This window comes from Nelumbo nucifera, chromosome 1 (genome assembly GCF_055504915.1).
Source record: "Nelumbo nucifera cultivar China Antique chromosome 1, China Antique-T2T, whole genome shotgun sequence".
NCBI classification, from domain to species: domain Eukaryota; kingdom Viridiplantae; phylum Streptophyta; class Magnoliopsida; order Proteales; family Nelumbonaceae; genus Nelumbo; species Nelumbo nucifera.
The window spans coordinates 100,503,422-100,516,802 of NC_142649.1; the positions used below are offsets into that span (position 1 = coordinate 100,503,422).

Genomic DNA, 13,381 nt, shown 5'->3' on the forward strand with positions numbered 1-13,381 from the left:
GAAGACGACGTATGCGGGTCAGTGAGACCTGTTTTCGAAAAGCCTGAATACGAAATCCGATCGTACAACCAAATCCGTGCATTATACGGGTCTAATCTGTGTATTACACGGGTTACTGGTACATGAGTCTAACGTTTTTCGTCTGGGAAGGTGACAGAAGGGAGGTTTTTGTCGAGTTTCTCAGAAGTTCAGGGAAGTATTTATTCAAATAAAATTAGAGGGGAGATTTTTATGATTATTAGAAATTTCAGGGGAGGTTTTTGTATTTTACCCTAATATTTAATTTAATATATGTTCAATGAATATTAAATAGTTTTATTATCAAAAGTTAATAAATATGGTTAGTAAATTATCAAAAATTAAATATTCTTATTAGTACAATAATAAATTATCAAAAATTAATAAATATTGTTATTAATTAACTTATCATGACTTTTTAAAGTATTTTAGGTAAATACTCTTATATTCATGTTAATTAACAACATTTTATAGAAATTGAAAACTCTTTAACTAATTTCTAGAAAATTGATAATTATTATAGTTAAGAAACGAATGCAAATGGGGGAATAAAATATTAAAATGTTGGATAATGAAATTATTAATTAATTTATATTGGAAAAATAAAAGATAAATTAGTGCAATTTTGTTAGTCAACTACATAATAAAAATAAATATTTAATAACAATTTAAAATAATTTTCAATAAATCTCCATAATTACACAAATGCAATAATTTTTTCAAAAATTTTCATAAAACTACATTTTCGTAAAATAACATTTTGGAAATTAAAAGATATAATTTTTTTTAAGTTTATTTAAAATGTATTAAATAATTATTTAAAACTATTGGAATACTTTGAAAACTTTAGGAAAATTTATTACATTTGATAGATTTTGAAAAACTATTGAAAAATTATGTAGTTTTCATTGTAAGTTATTGAAAATTATTAAAGATAAATGAGTATGAGAAAGAGAAAATTGTAATTTGAACCAATATTTACATAAATTATTAAGATAAATTTGTATAATATTGGAGAAAGGAAATTATTGGTTAGTTTATATTAGAAAATATAAGATAAATTAGTGTAATTTTGTAAGTAAACCATTTAAAAAGAAAATAAATTATTTAATAACAATTTAATAATAAATTTGAATAAATTTTCAAAATTACACAAATGTAATAAAAATTTCAAAATTTTCATAAAATTACATTTTGAAAATTAAAGACAATTTAGCGTAATTTTAGAAATTTACCATGTGGCTAATACTCAATATATCTTTTTGATCATTTTTGTCATTGAATTGAATATTGGATTGACAGGGAGTGGGTACTTTGCCTTGAACCTACCCAACACTAGGGACAGGGCAGGGAAATTCAAGGATTCCCCATCCTTGACGGGGAGTGGGTGCCTTGCCCTAAACTTACCTGACATTGAGGATGAAGCAGGAAATTTTGAGGATTCCTCTTCCCTAACGAGGAGTGGGTGCCTTGCCTTTAACCTGTCTAACACTGGGGATGGGGCGGGAAAATTTGAGGATTTCCCATCCCTAATGGGGAGTGGGTGCCTTGCCCTGAACCCGCCTGAACCAGACCTATTGCCATTCCTATATAATTGTTATTAAAATTACTACGAATGATTAATAAAATTAAATTTATTAAAAATATTTGTTCATATTAAATTAACAACAATTGTTTTCTGTAAATCAACATTAAATGAAAAATACAATTATTAAAATTTTAAATATTAACAGTAACTTTGAATACTTTTAGTTAATTAACAACAAATTTTGATTATAACTTATGAATTAATTAATAGTAAGTAAACTTATTCAATCTTTTAGATTTTCCCGTGCATCACATAGGTCCCTGCTAGTTTTCAAGGAGAATAATGGTTCAGCCCAAGGTCAGAATTTGTAGGCTCAAAGTACTGTTGGGGTAGGTGCCAACTCGGAATTGATGCCAATTCATGGATGAGCATTGGTGCATAGAGTGTGGATTGTTGACATTTTGAATGTCTATAACTCTGCAGTGAAAATAAAAAATCTGCATTGGGCCTGTTACTTTTTCGCAGTTTTTATATAAATAAAATGCATATAAATATATGTATTTATGCAAACAAACTTGGAAAATGGGTTGAATTCAAGTTACCCGATTCCTTAACCCGTCCAATCCAAACCCGGCCCATGAAAAGCTCGGGTCGGGCCCTTACAATCTCACCCAAGTTGCAACAAGAGCCTGTAGAGGGACTGTAGCCTCGACATTGGAATCCTTTTGTAGCTGAATGCATAGCGGTCTGAAAAACCCTTCATTATAGAAAAGCCCAAAATTGGATGACAGTCACTAGTTTTGAATTCTCAGAATAGAGCTGTAATGAAGATGCTAGGGGCATTAGCTGGCACTTGTTGTTTTGGATTGATAAAACTAAAGCTTTATCTCAAACTGTTTTGAATATAACTTTTGTGTATGAACATAGGTCGAATACCATATGTATAAACCATGGTTTTTAAAACCGACCCAGAGACCGAATCAGTCAGGGGTCTGGTATCGGGTTGAATGGTCCGATTGTTTGAACCGAATGGTCAATCTATTTTGAAAAAAAAAATTAAAAAAAGGTAAAAACTGTTCAAACGGTTAATCACCCGGGTCAGCAGTTTGCTGATCAAAATCAACAGTTTGCTGATCAAAATCAACAGTTTTGGGGAAAACTGAAACCGGTCACCTGATCAGTTCTCGGTTTGTCCAAGCTGACCATCCGGTCCGGTCAGGTTTTGAAAACCATGGTATAAACATAGGATTAGATCATGTTGGTGGGACACCCCATCTAAGCTGGCAGAACTCGTTTCATAATGATTTATCTTCATTATAACCTCTTTTCAATTATCTCCAAGGAAAAAAAACGACAGGCCCAATGCAGATTTCTGATTTTTATTATAGAGTTATAAACCTTTAAAAGGTCAAAAACCCACACTCTATGCATCTATACATGCCTGTGAATTGGTATCAATTTTGAATTAACACCTACCCCACATGTACTTTGAGTCTACAAATTCTGACCGTGTGCTGAACCGTCATTCTCCAAAAAAATACTATCTAAAGCACGTGTTAATCATGCCACCTCAATTTAATAAATATATAGGGAATTTTAAAAAGCAATGAACATAAATGTAATTTTGCATATGATGTATCAAATATTATGGGTGCTGATAAAAAACTAAATTGAAACCGGTAATCTGAACCAAAAACCCTGTTAATCAAACCAATCAGTTTGATTTCCATTGACCTATAGTTAATCGAATTGATCAGTATATATATTAGATATTATATTTGTAATAATCTATTAATAATATATACATTATTATATAAATAGCATTTATATTTATAATATATATTGTAAATATTATAATATATTTATAAGAATCTATATATTAAAAAAACCGAACCAATCGATTCGGTTCGGTAATTTTAAAACCGAAAGACCGGATTTCCCCGACGAATATTAAATACGACTGTCCACTGTACAGGTAACAGAAAAGTGATGTGCCAAGCGTTGTTTTATTACTAGCAGCTACGGACTCGGCACGGCAACGTATAGTGGTTGGTTGGATGAAGTCGCGCGAAAGCAGTAAACCAGTAAACAAACGAAGGCCGTGCACCAATTCCCTCCTCTAGTCATCCATCTCTTTCTCTCTCTCAAGTCTCAACTTCTTGTAAAGGTCGGAAGATCCAAATATAATATCAAGGCAACTCTTTGCTTATTTTTCTAATTTCTCTCTCTCCATAAGAATAAGAATTCGTAAAGTGATCGATTAGATTTTGGTTTTGCTTCTGAGTTCTCTAATGTTCGTTTATGCACTTAAAGAGATAACAAACTTGAACATTTTGGTTATTTTGTTTGTAATTACTTCCTTGCTTTATCGATCTTTGCTCTTAGAGTTCAAGTCGATCCTAAAACTTCACGGATGCAATTGTGCAGAAATTTGCTTTTGAAGATGGGGAAGAAGCGGGTTATATTGCCGGCGCAGTATGTTGACTTGGCTGATGTGAAGTATGAACCAGGAGAGATCAAAGGTTAACTTATTTTCGTTCATTGGTTCTCTGTCTGATTTATATAATTTGTTTCTTTTTAAGTTTGTAAATTGTTGTAATATCAGCATTTTATAGGTTAGTAGGAGATAAAGAAAAGGGAATCAATTGGTTTTACATGCTTTTAATTGGTAAATGCTTGCGTGTGCCAGCTCCTCATTTGACAGGGTTTGCATTGAAGCTCTTCGTTTGGTTGGTGGAAGTCCCACTTATTGGGTCTTTCATCATGTCTTACGTGAAGAAGCAGAACAAAATGTTTGAGGTCTTTCTCTCTTTCTCTTGCTGAAATTTGAATTGATTTTGACATGTATAATGTAAGATAAAACCATAACATGTATCCTTGACAGATATTGCGCAAAACAAAGATACCAGAAGCGCCCATGTTTAAACCTGAGTTCCCTCCTCAAGGTTTTCTTTCTTTTCCCTTTTAGATGCATCCTGTGCTAGACAGTAGACGCCATGCTAAATTCTTGATAGTCTTATTCTTAATTTCTTGGTTATTACCCAATTCTTGTGTGGATATCAATTCCTTAATTTTTCAGTTCTTTTAGAAGCCAATATCTTGAACGAGTGGTGAAAATTACGTCTTTATATTTCATACAAGGCATTCTCTTTCCAATGATCCATTTTTATGAGGTTCCTATATAGAACCCCCCAGTGATTTAAAAGGCGTGCCTAGGCGCACAGGCGAGGCGCAGTCCTAGGCACAGCCCATTCAAAAGGCGCACGCCTGGTGCGCCTTGCGCCTTAGCCCAGGCGTGTGCCTTTTGAAAATTTGCTGCTTTTTCCCTTTTCTTGAGTCTGGCCGCTAGGCCGGGGGTGGACGTGCCACGCCCCTCGAGGCCAGCCCAAACAAGTCCATGTTAGGGTCTTATATTCTTAGTTTTCACACAAAAAATAATAATTTTACAGTTTTAATTGCTTCGAGAATCCCCTATTTGGTAATGTTGTCAATTCATTCATCCTAATAAAATATCTTCTTAAAAGCAATTAAAACTGTAAAATTATTATTTTTTTGTGTGAAAACTAAGAATTTAAGACCCTAACATGGACTTGTTTGGGCTGGCCTCGAGGGGTGTGGCACAAAGGCGGCTCGTAGAATTAGGAATGTAATATGCCATATTAACTACTTGATGCAATTGAGAAAAAAAGAGATTGTGGGTTTTATATGCTTGAAAATGTTTTATATGTTTGATTTCATTTTTAAATTCTCATCTGAATATGCTTTACATATTATATTTATGTATTTTAATTTTAGATAATAGGTTTTTTAAAACTTAAGTTTATATTTTTATTAATATTATGTTTTATAATTTTTTTTTGAATTTTTAGCTTTTTTTTTAAATTGTGCACCTTGCCTCAAAAAGGCGCGTGCCTCACCTTGTGCTTTTAAAACACTGGAACCCCCCATCCTCAATCAATTAATTAATGGAAAGAAAGGCTTCTGTGGCCATGTGCATTTTAAGATAGAGAAATATATATTGAACTGTATGAAGAAATGTCATGCCATTTGTTTTCTATTTTCTCTGTATAATTATCTTGTTAAGAATGAATCAAAGAGCATCTTTAATTAGACTACAAGTGATCTTTTCTTGTATTTCTTTAATAAGAATACTATTTTCTTTTGCTTGTTTACCAGTTTGACTGTTAAAATTTTGTGGAGAAAGGATCTAGGAAGGGGGGGTGGGTGGGCACTGTAATGGAATTAAACATTAGTGTTTAATGATCTAACCAGGCATATAGGATGTATGTGTTTTTAAATTTCCTCATAGAGTATTGTCATCCATGGCATTGAACTGATAATACAGATATGTGATGCTTGTGATGTAGAGATGGAAGCTGGTGTTGTTGTCATTGAAGAAGATATTAGACCTACTGACCGTGTTGATTTAGCATTGAAGTGTCTTCCATCTTATGATCCTGCCCGCTGCTGGACTGGTGACTCGGTTCCATTTTTGTACTGGAAGATTCGTGATTACGCACATGCTTATCGGAGTAGACTTGTAACCCCTTCAATGGTAAGTCACTGCAAATTGCTTAATATTATTGTGATTTACTAATTAGATTACAAAGGAAGAAATTAACTTTCATCATCTAGGTTGCAGAAAATATCATCTCAGCTGTCGAGGAGTTGAATAATAAGAAGCCTCCAATGGCATTATTTGTCACTTTTAGTGCTGAGGAAGTAAGGAAACAAGCTGCAGCTTCTACACGAAGGTTTGAGGAAGGTACTGCCAATTCATTCTTGCATAAATTTGTAATTTTTTGTTTCTTGGTTCCTGCTAAGCTATTGTAAAAGGTACTGCTTTAATTCTCTTTGAAAAAGTTTCGTACAGAGTATTGCAGGGATACCAGATTTTTTGACCAAAACTGAGTCCTATCCATCGTCAGTCTCTTAGCCTCTCAAATATATAACTGTGAACAATGCTTTTGCAGGAAACCCATTGTCTATTTTAGATGGGATTTTTATGGCAATAAAGGATGATATAGACTGTTGCCCATATCCAACTAAGGGTAAGCTCTTAGGACCCACCACATTCTGTCTTCTTTTCCAACTAAGATACTAGCATATTCAGCTTAGTGTTGTGTGCATCAGGTGCAACAACATGGCTTCATGAGGTCCGCACGGTTGAGAAAGATGCTGTTTCTGTTTCAAGATTGCGAAGCTGTGGTGTGATTTTTGTAGGAAAAGCAAATATGCATGAATTGGGTCTTGGGACAACTGGAAATAATCCAAATTATGGGTAAAGGATGTGCTTGAAGTTCTTATTTCAACCAGCATTTTGGTTTTAAGTTATTTCAGAAATTCAGATCAGGTTTATTTTAAGTCTAAAAAATTGGTGTTTCGGTATTTTCAGGAGAAAATGGTACAAGGATGAATTTCATATTTTGAATATCGATATGTTTGGCACTCTGCTTTCATAGATGACAGATATACACTTGCATTCTCTAGAGAATCTTTATCAAATATGTTTTCTCCAACTATTTGTTTATGTGATTTTCATCCACAGTATGTGCACCTACACATGGCTTCCTTAGTAAATATTCTATTTGAGTACAACAGTATGCTTATGAACTACTTATTTCATAATATATCAAACATATTTTTTGGATGTGTTGCCTTTTGGTTTCATTGCAGTTAATTGTCCAATACTGTCATCTGACCACATAAGATGTTCTCCAAAAGTTGATTGAATTTCAGTAGAAGTTGCATAACTGCGAAGTTATATATGCATGACTATGAATTTTCCATGCATGTTATTGAAGAAAACTGAAGAGAGTAGACCTTGAGAGTTCGACAATGAGGGTTTGAGAGTGAGAGTTTCGAACCATCCTCTCTCTCAGCACCCTAACACTATTTTATTAAGATAGATTTGAATAATTACAAGGAGGCCCTTAGTTGGGCAAGAAATTACAAAGAACATAATATAGACAGGATGGGCCCAGAATAAGGCCCATTACAGAAAAACATAAATAATAAGAAAAGAATAAACAGCCTATGGGCCATTCAGCCCATCTTCTCTACACTCCCCCTCAAGCTGAGCATATATGTCAATCATGCCAAGCTTGCTAGTGTCATGCTGAAGTTTTGCCTTGGGAATGCCTTTGGTGAGAAAATCTGCCAATTGCCCTTCAGATGTGATGAAAGGAAGACATACTTCACCCGAAGAGACCCTTTCCCTAATGAAATGTCGATCAACTTCAATATGCTTAGTTCTATCATGTTGCACTGGGTTGTGAGCAATGTTGGCAGCCTGATTATCATAGTACAACATCATTGGCTTGTCATGTTCAACCCCAAGTTCCTCCATCAATGATTTTAGCCATAATAATTCAGAAACTCCATGTGCCATGGCCCTGTATTCAGCTTCAGCGGAAGACCGAGCAACAACCGATTGTTTCATGCTTCTCCAAGAAACAACATTACCAGCCACCAAGCTGCAATACCCAGAAGTAGATATTCTGTCATCATGTTTCCTGCCCAGTCAGCACCGGTGTAAGCTTCAAGTTTCATATGTCCATGCTTGGCAAACAAAATTCCCTTTCCTGGGAAGCCCTTCAAATAACATAGGATTCGCTCTGCTGCTGCCATATGAGTGTCTCGGGGAGCATGCATGAATTGGCTAATGCAACTGAATGCATATGCAATATCTGGCCGAGTCATGCATAGGTACAAAAGTTTCCCAAGAAGTCTCTGAAAAATTCCTTTGTCTTCTAACAATGTCCCATTTGAGGCAGAGAGTTTATGACTCATATCAATAGGAGTAGCAATTGCTCTAGCACCCATCTTTCCAGTTTCAGAGAGCAAGTCAAGAACATACTTCCTTTGGGAGATAAGAATCCCATCCTTGGATCGAGCCACTTCTATGCCAAGGAAGTATCTCAATTCCCCCAAATCTTTAATCTCAAACTCTGTATGGAGAAAAGATTTTAGATCATGAATTCCTAAAACATCATTACCAGTCACTACAATATCATCTACATACACAATGAGGTATACTGCCAGAGGTTCACTCCTCTTCACAAAAAGAGTATGATCGGACTGTGTCTGCACATAACCAAAGTTAACAAGTGTTGTTCTAAATCTCTCAAACCATGCTCTGGGGGACTTTTCAGTCCATAAAGGGATTTCTTCAGCCTGCATACCTTTCCTTTCATATCAGTTCCATACATCCCTGGAGGAAGAGACATATAAACATCCTCATGTAATTTACCATTCAGAAATGCATTATTCACATCCAATTGATAAAGGGGCCAGTCAAAGTGAGCAGCTAAAGATAGAAGAACCCTCACAGATGTCATCTTGGCAACAGGTGCAAAGGTCTCCAGATAATCAATCCTATATGTCTGTGTATAGCCTTTTGGAACCAGCCTAGCCTTGTACCTTTCAATGGTGCCATCGGCTCAGTATTTGATAGTAAAGACCCACTTACAACCGACTGGATCCTTCCCTTCAGGAAAATCCACCACTTCCCATGTGTCATTCTTGTGTAGGGCATCGATTTCAGATTTCATAGCATCCCTTCATTTTGGAATCTTAAGAGCTTCTGACACAGACCTGGGAATAGGGTTAGAAGCAACAGAAGAGAGATAGGCAAAGTATGAAGGAGAAAGCAATCTGTAAGAAAGGTGCTTGGAAATGCAGTGTGCAGTGCACTTCCGTTTTCCTTTCCTAACAGCAATGGGAATATCAAGGTCAGGGAAGGATGACCCCAAAGGTGTTGAAACTGTACCTGTTGTCTCATCTGTGATTGGAAGTGTATGAGGCTCATGTATTGTAGGAGAAACAACCTGCACATTTTTAGATCTTTGCCTTTGATACACCTTGGGATTGAGGATAGGACGAGGAGGTAGAGGTTGAAGAGTACTGGGATAGGGAGAATGGAACAACTGATCCACCCTTGATACATTTGAAGGAGAAGCAGACACATCAAAAAACTCAACTGGGACAGGAAGAGGAAGAGCAAACACCTGTGACAAATCCTCCCCTTGTGGACAATGTCCTTCTGGAGAGGAACCATAAAAGGGGGAAAGCTCATCAAAGGTGACACCCATTGAGACATATCGAGTGCCAGTCTTTGGATCAAAACAACAGTAACCCTTCTGTGTGGGGGAATAACCAAGGAAGATACACTTTTGAGCTTTGGGTTCAAATTTATGCCTTTGGACACTTGGGACATGTACATAACAGGTGCAGCCAAAGACACGAAGAGGAACAAGAAAAAGGTCATTGTCCAGATGAAGGAGATTGAAGGGAGACTTAAACCCCAAAACCCTGGATGGCATACGGTTTATAAGGTAGGTAGCAGTAAGAACTGCATCACCCCAAAACCTTGTAGGAACATGTGAGGCAAATAAGATACTTCTTGCAACTTCAACAATATGCCTATTTTTCCTTTCAGCAATTCTATTTTGTTCTGGGGTCCTAACACAAGAGCTTTGATGAATAACCCCCATGTCAGAGAGATAGCAGGATAGGTTCTTCTCAAAATATTCTTTTGCATTGTCAGATCTGAAAATTTTAATCTTGGTATTAAATTGAGTTAGAACAAACTCATGGAATTGTCTTACAAGCCTTGGAACTTCATCACGGGATTTCAGTAGGAATATCCAAGTGAACCGAGAAAAATCATCAATAAACAGGATAAAATATTTATAGCCACCCATGGAGGGTAAGTGGTAAGGCCCCCACACATCAGAGTGCACAATATTAAAAGGAAAAGAAGATATTTTATTACTCAAAGGATAATTGTTTCTACAATGCTTTGATAACTCACAAGACTCACAGTGAAGACTGGACAAACTAATTCCCTTAAACAGTTCAGGGAATAGATGACTCAAGGCAGAAAAAGACAGATGACCAAAACGACGATGACACAACATAATCCGACTAATAGACTCTAAAGAAACAGATCCGAGAGCAACATTCCCATGATGATCAGTGCATTGTCCCGGAGTATCAAGCAGGTATATTCCGTTTGCTTCATGGCCACTCCCAATCACCTTCTGAGACTCCAGATCCTGAAAAACACAGTAGGAAGGAAAAAATGTTACACAACAGTTTAGTGACTTGGTTAAACTACTTACAGACAACAAATTTGTATTTAGTTTAGGTACATGAAGGGCAGAAGGTAGGAACAAGGAATCCGTAGCCTTGATGGTTCCCTTACCAGAGATAGGGGCAAGTGAACCATCAGCTAAAGTGATTTTATCACGTCCAGGAAGCAAGTCATATGAAACAAACAAGGTAGAAAGGTTGGTCATATGGTCAGAAGCACCTGAGTCAATAATCCAAGGGATCTTGAGATTACCTGAAGTGGTTGCATGATTGGCAGAAGCCCTTATACCTGAGTGAGCAAATGCAGAAGAAGCTGAATTTCCTCAAGGGTTGGAAGGAGAAGTCACATCACCCAGCTGACTGATCATCTTCCCAACTTTTCATATTCTGCTCTCATGGCTGCCAACTGTGCACAAGCAAACATCTCTTCAGTATCTGGCCCGACAGCTACATTTGCACTTCCTGATCTTTTACTATCATGTTTTTTCTGAAACCAAATGGGAACAAGATTAGGATGTAATTTCCAGCACTTGTCTTTGGTGTGCTTCGGCTTCTTGCAGTACTCACATATAACTTCTTTCTTTCCTGTGCCACCAGAAGTTCCAGCACTGCCTTTAGGTTTAACCCCCATATTCGCAAAGTGATCACTAATATCAGCCCCTTGAACCTGGACAGCCCTTCTGCTCTCTTCACTACTCACCAATGCATAAGCTTGTGACAATGAGACACACTCCTTGGAAAGAATATTCTGTTTTGTGATATCATATTCTGGGTTTAGTCCGGTTAAGAACTCAAACACCCTGTTCCTTTCAACCAATTTTCTGTAGGTCTCTGCATCATTGGTGGTGTCCCAAGTTACAGCTTCTATTAGGTCAATCTCTTGCCATAGAGACTTCAGAGGGTTGAGAAATATACAGCTAGAGGTTTCTCCCGTTGCCTTAAATTCTTTACATCACTTCTCAATTTATATGCTCTGGCCACATTGAGTTTTTGGGAATAGGTTTCTGCAACACTGTCCCAAATTTCCTTTGCTGAATTCATCCATAGGTAGTGTTGACTAATTTGTGGCTGCATTGAGTTCACAAGCACCCAATGATAGTGTAATTTTCTTGCATCCACTTCTCGTAGGATGGATCATCTTCTGGGGGAGCCTTCTTGCTCCCGGAAATGAACCCCCACTTTCCTCTACTACATACATATATCTTTACTGCTTGTGACCATGCCAGATAATTAGTTCCATCTAGTTTGACTGTGGTCACAGTCAATAAAGAATCACTTGGAGTCCCCTGAACCAGTCCATATTCAGCACCATTCTTGTTTTCAAACTCTGAGGAGTACATCATGTAAACACTTCAAATATGATTTCAGATGACTTCTACAAGTATACTGAATGAGGACGAGCAAGGGCTGAGTTCAACCGTCCTCAAGAAGGCAATACACAAGGCCAAACTACACCCAAAAGTTGTGAGAACCAAGACTGAAGCAGAAACTTCTACACGAGTCCCCCAAAAACAGTTTGGTTCGGCCTTCAAGAAGTAATCAGAAACTTCTAGGCACTGTGCACTCAACCGAAATTCCTTTTCAAATCAGGGACTTCAAGGTAATCACCAAAGAAATAGCCAAGAAGAGTGAATACCAATCAGTATTGCTGAAAAGACCTTTTTACAAACACAATGAGGGCAATAGAGACAACCCCACTGTCAAAAAGAAAAAAAGGCCTCAAGAGCAGTTTGTACAGTCCCCAAAAACAGCCAAATAGAAGCAACAATCCACAGCTCTTGATACAAGGATGTTTCGGCAGTTTTGGCAGTCCAAGAAGGAGTGAAAACAGCCCAGAAATTTCTGGGTTAAACCAGATTAAAGGGCAGCCGAAAGTTGTACAGAAACAACCCAGAAATTTCGGACAATACAACAGTCCAAACACACCCAAAAATAACCAGAAATCTGAGCACAACTTACAATTTTGAGCTTCAAATCAGAACCGAGCTGTTCCCCTTCCCCTTTTTTCTTTTCTCTGATTCTTCCTGGCCACCGAACCACTTCTCCAAGAGATTCGAGTCTTGGGCACTTCCAATGACCTCCAAGAATCAGGCAACACGAGCTAAGCTTCCAGCCCTAGGATATTGAAGTTCAGGTATGCTCTGATACCATGAAGAAAACTGAAGAGAGTAGACCTTGAGAGTTCGGCAATGAGGGTTTGAGAGTGAGAGTTTCGAACCATCCTCTCTCTCAGCATCCTAACACTATTTTATTAAGATAGATTTGAATAATTACAAGGAGGCCCTTAGTTGGGCAAGAAATTACAAAGAACATAATATAGACAGGATGGGCCCAGAATAAGGCCCATTACAGAAAAACATAAATAATAAGAAAAGAATAAACAGCCTATGGGCCATTCGGCCCATCTTCTCTACAGTTATTGAATCAATTGAATTAAGTTTCCAAAATATTTGCATCTTTTCATTTTTTTTCATTTCTGTTATTTTATTATCAATTATTTCTACTAAGCATAAAGCATATGAGGGGCACTTGTGATTGAATGCAATACATATAGCCATATACTACTAATGTATGCTTTAGTTGCACAGAAGAAATACTTAAAGGGACTCAATAAGGACTGTTCTTGTTGATGCTCATGGAGATAATTCTCTGTTATTACCTTATTTTTCATTTCCCAGTAAATTTTGTAGGGTTTAGCATTAAAATAATCTCACAAAATTGGCATGCAATTCCCTAGTG

The 13,381-nt window shown here is 36.8% G+C and overlaps 1 protein-coding gene across 3 annotated transcripts in view; it reads left to right on the forward strand.

The window, feature by feature from the left end:
• The first annotated feature begins 3,526 nt into the window (after nucleotides 1–3,526).
• Nucleotides 3,527–13,381, forward strand: part of FAAH (fatty acid amide hydrolase) — a 42,369-nt gene continuing 32,514 nt past the window's right edge. Inside the window, exons 1-8 of one of the 3 annotated variants that reach the window (XM_010246370.3) lie at nucleotides 3,527–3,713; nucleotides 3,974–4,068; nucleotides 4,236–4,345; nucleotides 4,431–4,491; nucleotides 5,914–6,101; nucleotides 6,182–6,311; nucleotides 6,520–6,597; nucleotides 6,680–6,827. In XM_010246370.3, the coding sequence (XP_010244672.1) occupies nucleotides 3,990–4,068; nucleotides 4,236–4,345; nucleotides 4,431–4,491; nucleotides 5,914–6,101; nucleotides 6,182–6,311; nucleotides 6,520–6,597; nucleotides 6,680–6,827 (794 nt within the window). In that variant the 5' untranslated portion in view covers nucleotides 3,527–3,713; nucleotides 3,974–3,989. Of the gene's footprint in view, nucleotides 3,840–3,973; nucleotides 4,069–4,235; nucleotides 4,346–4,430; nucleotides 4,492–5,913; nucleotides 6,102–6,181; nucleotides 6,312–6,519; nucleotides 6,598–6,679; nucleotides 6,828–13,381 lie in introns of all 3 variants that reach the window. The other 2 variants (XM_010246372.3, XM_010246371.2) reach the window with 2 other exon arrangements.